Here is a 10,429-nt window from a genome sequence, read left to right as displayed (position 1 = left end):
CCGCTTACTGGCGAATGTGTCGCTTAGGTAGCCGAATCTTTCTTTATTTGGCCCTTTATGAACCTATGTACCCTTATCCTTCGTTGCTTGCTTGCCTAAACCCCCTAGATTTTGTCTTATCCCATTTTCCCTCCAGTCCCTGTATAATTCCGTTTGTTCTATTTGGCCATTTTGTTTCCCTCTGACTGTTGCCGTCCACTCCCCTACTTTTATCATTACCTTTTTGTGCCCAGCCCCTTCGTTCTCAACCATTCGATACCGCCTAGCTTCGAGTCTGGCAGCCATTTGTCCTCTGCCTCTATTCCCTTATGCCTCCATTGATCGATAACTTTCAGCTTTTTCTGCTGCAACTCGAAATTGTTCATTGGAGCAATTTACAACAATGGCACACACAAGAGGGCAGAGAGAGCCTAATTAAATTGGCAGCGAGGGTGCGAACTGACTGAATTACGTCGGTTCTGAATGATCGCTCCGCAGTGTGTCCGCATAAACTCTGCTGTTGGTCAGCAAAGCAAACTCGAAATCGTGCATAGCTGCTTGTAGTACGTCGTTCCACGCAGCCCCATATCTACACTTCACAGAGCCCCAACGCACAACATAGTTGCTCTGCCAAAGCGTACTCTGACTCTTCACCAACAGGCGCTCAGACCAACCCTGCCATCCCTTACCGCACATCAAGGAAAGCCTGTTTACACTACCCCACACTCCCTTGTCCGACTACACCAAAACGGCACCTCAACCAAACTGGTAAAAGGAGTCGTCAATGTCGATTCTGTAGATAGAGCCGCTGCAGGCAAACTAACCATGGCTATTGGTATTATAAACCTTACCGACTGAAGCTGCTCCTGCCGCAGTGCTTCCTGCACTGCCAAACACAGTGCGAAGCAAAGCATATATAGTGTCCCTAGTGCAGCGCCATGCTATCTGGTGAGCTGTAGACTGTCGTTACCCCATGGTAACAGTAACAGACAGAGGACCCATAATGACTTCGCAGATAGGCCGCGGAATCTGGGTTTGCTCGTGAGAATCATCGTTAATGTTGTATGGAGCATCATGCTGAATGCAGAGCGTTATAGTTTTTTCACATGGCTTACCGTCTCTCCGTAAAGACGAGGGAATTAGAGTACGTAGATATGTGCCTCCTCAAAGGGATGAATGGGATATACGAGAACAAGTAGTATGTCGCTGCGTTCACCGCTCAATGGTGCCTTATATATGTATATATATATATATATATACATATATATACAAGGGAGAAAACACAGCAAAGTTAGTGTCAGTCATGAGATTAATGTATACTCCAAAAAACCCATCACTTTAACCTCAGCTATGCACAAGGGGGGCAGTAAGAGTGTAAATCCTAGCCGGAAGTTGTAAAACATACATCTTGCTCGTGCAGGTACCTCCAGGTTCTTGATTTGTCTGTTTGTTCGGGGCTGGTGCATACACCATCGACTGGGTAGTGAGCACTGGCATAAACATGTCCCCCAACATGTGCTGACCCATTATCGGTAATTGGTCCCGTGCAGCAAGTGCGCGGAACAGATGTTGACAACTAGTGCTCAAAATAGTGCCAATCCTATGGCTGTCTGCTATGGTGCGCAATCGTGGCTTTGACTTGACGGCAATCAGCGCCAGCAAGTAGTCGAACATTTATCATCAAGCGCCGATTACGTAGCTCTCCGGGGGTTGCTCCCTGCACATTACTACGATGAGGCTACGAACACATGGACAAAGCGCTCTGTATAGGGGTGCTGCTCGATACCTATGCAGGCAAACTTCGTTTTCTCTTAATGCATCAAACGTACTCTGTAACATGTTCGTGTGGCTGCTGGGATACAGCAGGCGCGATAAGCAAGAAACCTGAGCATCGAGGAAATGGTTATTGTGTCCACCCTGGCATGAACCTTGTGTTCGTACATACGACGTAAGAATTTATATCCACTCCACCTTCTTCTGCGTGCCCTAAAGCTTGCTTCTGGGTTCCCTGATCTGGAGTTTACTTGCAAAAATACGCTTTCAGCAATGCTTTGGCAACGGAAGCGATAAATACACAGAAGGCGGCAGGCTGACGCTTTCAATCTACCATTGTTGTACCACCTTCTTTGGCTAGTTGGCAAATGCATGGTTTGTGCTTGAAGTACGGCTTCCATTGAGTTGATACCGCTGCTCAACGAGGCGTTATCTCCATATCTTGTGGTCTTGAAGCCTAAAATGGCCGGGCTGGCCGGCAGAGGCAAGCGCTATGCCAGTGCTGGCCATCAAAAGCAACTGGAGTGCATTGATCTTTTAAGTTATCTATTAGCTCAGCCAAAAAACGTAAACTTTTGAAGCTACCCTAGAAATGCGTGAAACTGGAGATACCGCAGAAAGGAGTCAATAACGACTCGTGATGCAGAGGATTTTGAGAGCGAAAGAGGTATGCTTGACTTCAATATCAGGATACGATGGAATTGCTTTCGCTAAGATAGGATTGTGCCCAAAGAGGCATGCCAATGCATGCAAAATGTGCACCCCCGGCGTTCGCAGCATTTTTTTGCAAGTCAAGCGCAGCAAGCATTGCGCTGAAGAAGCAAAACAAGCTTCCAGTAAGGCAGGCGCAGCAGCGGATTGCAGCCTCAACTAATGGGCATTACACACAATTGCATGTTATGCTTATACTTCCAATTGAATCAGCAGCTTTTGGCTTAACGACGCGGAATCAGTGGCTCTATGACAAATCTACAAGAGAACTACTTCCCCACACCCTCACGTAGGTTACACCTCCCTGTTTGACTAAAAGAAATGAATGTGATATTCAGCAACAATGTTTAGAGTTATTGAATTATAATCTGGAGTTTGCCTTGCATGGAACTCATCTGTAACGCACTTTGTCTGGTGCTTTCGGCACTACTCGACGATAGACGCTATTTTGCAATGAGTTCTTTTCGAATAGCGAGACCAACTAGACCATTTTCACAATTTCTTGGCTTAATAGATATAGCGTAGTAAAAGGTGTAACGGCCTGAGTTGCACTGGAACACGTTCTATTACACTCACTGTATTAACATACTATTAATAATGCATTTACTAACTGCTATGTGTGGCCTTTACATCAATTGGGGGACAGTGCTTTAACATCAATAGACCAAGGTGGAATGTTGTATGCGTGTGCTGTTGATGCCGTTTCAAGCTAGGTGTCAATGGGCGGAGTTCTCAAACTATGCAGCTTGTTACGCCCATCACAGCTCTTCTTCTCCACTCTTTTTGAGAACACCGAAAGGCGAATGCAAGGAAAAACTGGAGTTTAGGGAAAATCCCGATCATTTTAAGAGTTTGTATTGAGTCTACATATCAATGTCGATCTACGGGAACCGATGTAGCTATCACCCCCTCATCCCACCGGCTGGGGATGCAGTAGGTTGCCAGGTTTTCCTAAAACAGGTGTGTAAATCTGATCAACTTATTTGGTAAATCAGTACTGTGACCAGCTGGAAAAAAACTGCTTGGAGATAAACGTTCATGGTTGCACAACGCCTGTTGAGGCGGCAGTAACCAGTGTGCAACGTGAAGTCAGGGTAGTAGCTCCTTGGTAGAATGGAATGTGCTGACGGCCGATAACATTTTAATAGATATGTCAATGAGGTTCTGCCCAAAACTAAAAATCGACCACCGTACAGATGGACAAATTCTCGAACATTTAATAATCGGTTGTATATATGATACACCTCTCTTTGCACAGCCCACGAACAGAAAACTACCAACGGCATGTTCATTGGAGGAAGAAGCACTTAGGTGGTGTCTCTACGGGTGCCGATAATGTTGTGTCTCTACGGATGCCGATAATGCTGTGCCTGGATAAATTATACTGGGCTCAAGGCTTCAGAGGGGCTCTGACTCCTCGATTCAGGCCGGGATCATCTCAAATCCAGTCCTACGGAGAATAGAGAGAGCCTGAGCCGGCAATTTTATCAAAAGATCAGTGTATCGAGAAATTAGACACTTTAGTGTACCCAAAGTCACAATATCGGCGAATCTATGACCCGCCAATCCTGCTCTGCTACAGTACAAATCTAATGGGTAACAATTTGTAGCGCCATTCGACCTTGAATGCGATGTGAATGTGCTATTCGAAGAAACTACGCAGAAGAGAAACCTTGCTGATCACACGTCATTCCAGTCCCTAAGATTCGGTTTGCTGAAGACTCTCAGTGAGCGAACCATTGGCAATTCTACGGCAGGTTAATGGTAAACCAATCCTGGATGGGATCCTAAAAGCATGGTCCATGGCCGTACAACCTGACGTTATCCTTTGAAAGCCATGGGTGAGCTCACGAAAGGCGTACATACGGCCACAACTCCACGGTGCGAGGGCTAGTGTGAAGAGAAAGCGCCACAAAGAAGCAATGTCTGCTTTCTCAATAAAGTTAATTTCATCTGTGGCGAGGAAGAGTCAATGCCGCGGCAAGAAAAAACAAAGTCTTCATCGGGATAAGTCCGCAGCGCAGTACTAGGCCTGAAAATGCACCGTGTCTTGGTAGCTCTGCCGCTGGCTTTGTATCAACAAATTCCTTCTGGCTTTTAGTGGAGGAACGAAAACGGCAGGAACGGGCAACTATCAAGTGGGAGTCCGCGCATATACTATACCATGACGAGCTACCACCAGACTGGCCACCTGCTGGTCGTCCAGCGCATTGCATTGAGCTGATATCGGGCCAGCAGCAAGTGGCACTCCCCGGTATCGAAAGCTTTCACAGCGTGACGAGCAGATCTAACACAGGAGGAGGATTTGTTGGAATAAGCCAAAGTACTGAAATCAACCAGCGCTGCTAGGCGTGGCCCGGTGTTAGTGGCGGGAAAGGATTATAGAAGAGCATGTGCACTAGTCTCAAGATCCAGAAAAAGTCCCTGCAAAAAGGAAATTCTCGATGCCTCTTATTGGATATTTGCTAGCCAGAATAGGAGTACCACCAGCCTACTCGACCTTTGCCTTCACCGATGCTCTCTTGCAACTCCCCATTCACCCTAATACTGAGCATGAAACGGCATCCCACATTTGCACTCCCAAGCTAAAAGTTAGCTCTATACCTTTTGGAATGGTTACTGCTCGTGCTCACCTGCACAAGAAAGTTGAGCGGCACCTCCAGCACCTACGACTTGCCCTTCAGCTGTTGCTGGACTAGCAAGTGTATGTATAGATACGAAAGCCCTTTTCTTGTAGAAACACTCATGCGCTTGAGAATCTGTGTATTGGCTGCAGTAATGGAGCCAGACGTGGCAAAAACTGAAGCATTCCGGGAGTGGCCTTCACCTGTACTCGACACCCAAAGATGTGCGAAGCTCTATGGGTATGTATCTTATGGCCGACATTGCACCTCAGGTTTTTCTCGGATGGCTCTTCCTTTGATTGATATATACAGACGCAGTGTATGGCTTCGACACAGAAGGCTGCTGCCGGAGGAAGACGCCTATCGACTGCATTACAACTCCTCCGGTACTTGCGCTGCCCCCCTGCGAGTGACAATTCCTCCGTAGCGAGCGCTGCTAGTGACTTTGTGGTGGATGCTATTCCGTCCAAACAAACTAATGCCTCTCCAAATCAACAAATTATTGCTTGCTATTCTCATTGCGTCACCCAAACCAAGCAACGGTACTGAGTGCTGCAAAAGGATATCTACGCTGTGTGTTGAGTCCCTTTCCCGGCACTTTTTGTATGCTCAGCAGTTTATTGTCCAAACAGAGCAGTGGATTTTACTTTACAAAATGTTTTTGAAATTCGGTAATCCTACAAGCCTGTGCTGAATCAAGTCCCTCCAGCAGTATGACTTTACAATAAAGTACATCAAAGAAATCACCTGTGCGGTCGCCGAGGGGCCTTCGCGGTTCCAGCTGTTCTTTATCGTGCGGCGCAGTCACTCTTGTCTATGGCAATTTACACTCCCTGTAAGACGCTAAAAGAGCCGTTTGCTTGTAGGGAAGGTTTGCCGTTAGCTTATTCACAAATTACACGGTATCAGCTCACACTTAAAGCCTAGAGAGCTCTGCCCCGCTGAGCTATCCACCGGAATACTATCTAAATGCATGCAATGACAAGCTGTGAGGCTGCAGCCTCCGGGGTGCACCTTGCACACCTGCATACGCCAGGGGAGCATTCAGCTGGTTGGCAGGTGCACTGGAGCGGACTCTCATACAGAATGTCTTATCATAAGAGAACAGTTGAACCCAGGAATAATGTTTAGTTAGTCTTAGAAGGTACCCGCTAGAACACGGATTCATACTTCCCAGCATCATGCTCGCTTTGCAGCATCCGTAAAATGCTTGGATCGATCCGTGTGATGGCGGGATAGATTCAGATATATCTGTGGAGAGCTAAGCAGAAGGTTCTAGGCTGATGAGTCTGACTACATGATCATTTTAGCATGCCAAGGTGTCTACTACAAACTTGATAGAACAAAGGTGGACCTCCAGCTGCACAATAGGTGCACATAGGCGTATCATTAGCTTTAGTCAAATTCTGTATCTGTAAATATCGATCATTTGTTTCTTGTAGCTTTTCGCCAGGCTTGCTGAACACAAACTATTTACTGACCTCCTGTGCCGAAATCTATTGCCCTCAACTACATAAGAATTGCCACCACAGGATCTGGGCATGCACCTTCGGGATACTCGTGTATTCAACCCCCAAAAACTGGCAATTGAGGTGGCTAACCGAGATGTAGCGAAGGCCAACCCTCAAGAAGACGTGTCCTACGTGATCAGTTTCACCCCCGTACATAAGGTAGCAACTGAACCCAATAAGTGCCGCCCCTCTTGTACCCTTTGGCTGCGCGTTCATTCCAGAAGTAGAGTGTGTTGCTGTCTCCACAGCCACAGGTGACAAAGAGAACAATGAAATGACTTTGCAGCTTATTACCCTCTTAGGCGTTCTTGATCATTGACTCAGTAAGGAAAAAGACCGACGGAATCAACACTTAACATGCCCTTTACTTCTCGAGAGACCGTTATCTTTGGGAGGAAATTCGTCTTGAACAGCAATTTGTTCTACGCCCGAGCACTGTAGAAAACTGTCGAGCTTACAACGAAGAGCATGTCGCCATGAAGAGGAAGAATGTAATACGCAACACTACGATATCACACGCAGATCGGCAAACGTTTCAGCACGAAAGTTTACAGATATAGCTTGGCTGATTCTGAATAGCGAACAAACCCAGGCAAAGGCAGCAAAAGCTTTAGAATGACATGAAATGTAGCGACCGTCCTAGTGAGGTTGTGCATGCGAACACAGCGCGCAAGGAGGACAGCGCCGGAAGGTCTGTATATTGGATTTTGAGGGTTTAAGGCTTCAATTGTAATCGATTTAGCAGGTGAAAGCCCCTTTGTGAGACGGCATATCACGTTGGGTCATTTAGTGAAATCTACAACGCAGCAACTTGGCGTAGCATCTAGAGCGTAGGTCATATGGGAAGCGAATTCCGGGGAAACTCCTTTGCTTCCACGAGTAGTGCTCAACAAATTCAATTTCTTAGAAAGGAAGTATTTGATACTCAGGTATGTAGCAGAAGACGGGTGAACGACATCGGTTAAACCTGCCCCAGCGTGTGTTAGGTGCAACCTCTGGAGACACTTTTGAAATGTCAAATCCAAGATATCAAAGGTAGGGGACAATAGAGCCAAGAGGTTAAGAAGACAGAGGAACCATAGTTGCTGTAAGCTCACTTCAAAGCGAACCCGCAAGCATAGATGCCCTTAGTGGGGATAAAGTGAAACGGGTCTCAAGATGTATATAAAAGTTGAGGCCCAGTTACAGCTGGACGTGGCAAGTCCTAAACGCGGTTAAATGCGATTCAGCATCCTTAACGAGCCTACCCCCTTATCAGCCAATGGCACACAAAGACGAAAGTGACACGAGGAACCTCCCCGACGCGTCACGAACAGGTGTTCTAAAGGGAGGAATCAGGAATACCCAGGAAGACGCTGGCCTACCAAGACATGTAACGGGTCCTGCGCTGCATTACTGGCTATACCTGCAGACTGCAGGGGCAAATATGGAAATTGGCAAGGCTTCAGCAAACGTCTCATGAAGCGCTTCTGTTAGAATACACGTATCTGACAGTGGCCAAGCAGCAGGCCACCTCGACTTCAACGTCAGCCAACACGCGTTCCATAGCACAACTCGCTCTCTGCACATTTGCACATATGAGTTGTGGCGCACTTGTGTCCCTAAGTGATCCGGAGTCCGTAGCCATGTGCAGTACCGGCACTATGACCGCGTCACCGCAGGCATTTGAGGATATGTCGGGCCTTGAGTGGACACTACTACTGGCCGGAATCGCGGCCTTGAAATCAGAACATACGTGGCGTCATGTGTGCACTGGCGAGCGTCCGCTTCACTAACCCAGAAGCCCAGTGTCCTACTTGAGCCATTGCCTAGTACTTCCAGACTGTCCGGTTTGTCTAGGCTTCGTCACGGATTGCTCTTCCGCTGTGCGCGGGAACATTTCAGCTCTTTCTTTGGTGGACTCATTCAATTGTTTACGCACTTCCTTACGAATACCAACACTAGCATAGCAGCCGATATACTTGAACTTCTCGCCAATCGCCTGATCTTAATACCCTGGGGTTCTACAAATCCTTCTTTTTTGCCTGGAACCCACAATTTCAGTGTGACATGTGGTAGCAGCTTTGCTAGCGTTTCAGCACCCGCCGCGCACTGTCATCCCCGTAGAACACCCAAAGCGGCGTAAAGACGGAACGCTCCGACAGAAAGCTTGAATAGATGCCACGGACGTATATTAATCAAAAACCAGAATGTGGGAGCGTGAGCCTTCCCGCTCTCGAGCTCGCTACAAACCTACCAGCCATTCACCTATTTCTGGAGTTATGATTGGTCGAAATTCCCAAAACCACATTACTGTGTTAGAAATTCGGCTTAGTTGGGGACTTGGCGCCACCAGTTACTCTCCCCACGGCGCGAATTTTGCGGAAAGTATATGACCAGGCCCGACGTCATACTCAGGGCTAAGTGACACAAACCATTTTATGTCACCTTCAAATGGTAGGCAGCTGAATTTACTATGAGACAAAATGTCCTTAAGCAGCCAAAGCCTCTCGGGTGGTTCCTCCTTCTCCAATACAGAGCCTCTATACCGCAGCCCATTTTTGGTAGTCGACCGGATTGGCAAGTGACCAACTTCTTCGCCTGATTTCCTTCATATACATACCACAATGGTTTTAAAGTACCTCTGGTTGTCGGAGGACGACTGTGGGACCTCGGGAAGACTTTTCAAGAGGCAGACTGTCGTTTGGCTTTCCTTCCGAGGCGGCGCAAAGCAAGCGCCAAACATGTATAAAGTGAGCCGCATTATATCTGAAAGGAAAGTAAGCGACTCCATTCCGGTGTATTGTCAAATGGCGCTAGACGCCAGTGAAGCAGGGCTCCTGCGAGCCAGTAAGCAGCCTTTCCAGTTGCCGGGCACCCCTCCGCGCCTGACAGCGGAACCGGAGCAAACAACTTCACCACACAATAGCAGACTTCGTCTGCCCCTAGCATTTGGCGACAGAAGGGGGGTGAAGCGGTTAACTGGCAGGATCTGCTTGGGGTACCGTCCAGACCGCTAGGGCCACCAGGCTCTTCTAGGCCCAACTTCCTTGAACGACACCGAGAGAGCCGAGCGTCAAACGCTCATAGCAACCCCTGCATGACAGATGAAGGACGAAGGCCTTGAAGGATTATCACAGCGCAATCTGATGGCGGAGGTCAAGACAGTCACTAGGGGTTTTTGGGGTGGTCGCCAGGGGGGAAAGTATAGTGAACAGCACAACTGCGTACGCTTATGAACAGGGTTTGAACGTTAGACCTCAAGAATATAAATGAACTGATCTCGACTAGAAGAGAGCCTAGACGAATATTAAAAGGTTCTGGATGTGATTCCGACATGCAGCCACCGTCCGCATGGCGCTGGGCCGATGGAGCTGTGCGGAAGGAAATTAGACACGAGGCACTACGACGGCGAGCCATCATATAAATTCCAGTGCTTCAGGAATCAAGTACCAGTAGTTTGAAGAAGAAAGAAGCACCATTCTTAGACGAGATTCGGTGTTATTCGTGTAGTGACTACTACACACGTGCTTTTTCGTGTGCCATCTAGAGCATCGGAAAATATGTGCTACAGCCAACGTTTTCCTGTCTCCGTCTCCTGATGCATACAGTGTTTGGGCTAACCCAAGCGTTTTTTGTCTTCCGCAGCTCTATTTGCAGCACCACGCCTTTCCACTTTGCTAGTCTCTCCGAAAGTCTCTTCATTCTGCACGCCTTCTTTTTCGCGGTTGGACCAGTCTCCATCACCTTCTTTATGTCTGTCTTGCTTTGTACCGTCAGTATACTCTTTATGGTAATCGTGCCCATCATCTTTGTGCTCCCTGCCCTCATGGATTTGACAAAAAGGCTCCA

At 47.6% G+C, this 10,429-nt stretch overlaps 1 protein-coding gene across 1 annotated transcript; it reads left to right on the top strand.

The window, feature by feature from the left end:
• Positions 1–8,175: 8,175 nt before the first annotated feature.
• LOC113147002 lies at positions 8,176–9,001 on the top strand. The gene is given in 4 exon segments (XM_026336039.1): positions 8,176–8,359; positions 8,616–8,700; positions 8,787–8,866; positions 8,913–9,001. Coding segments are annotated over 4 exon segments (438 nt in total).
• The last annotated feature ends 1,428 nt before the right edge of the window (positions 9,002–10,429 follow it).

The sequence above is a fragment of the Cyclospora cayetanensis genome, unplaced genomic scaffold (assembly GCF_002999335.1).
Source record: "Cyclospora cayetanensis isolate NF1_C8 unplaced genomic scaffold, CcayRef3 CcayRef3_contig_9, whole genome shotgun sequence".
Taxonomy (NCBI): domain Eukaryota; phylum Apicomplexa; class Conoidasida; order Eucoccidiorida; family Eimeriidae; genus Cyclospora; species Cyclospora cayetanensis.
The sequence above is the reverse complement of the archived record's forward strand: the minus strand, read 5'-3'. Positions and strand labels throughout refer to the sequence as shown.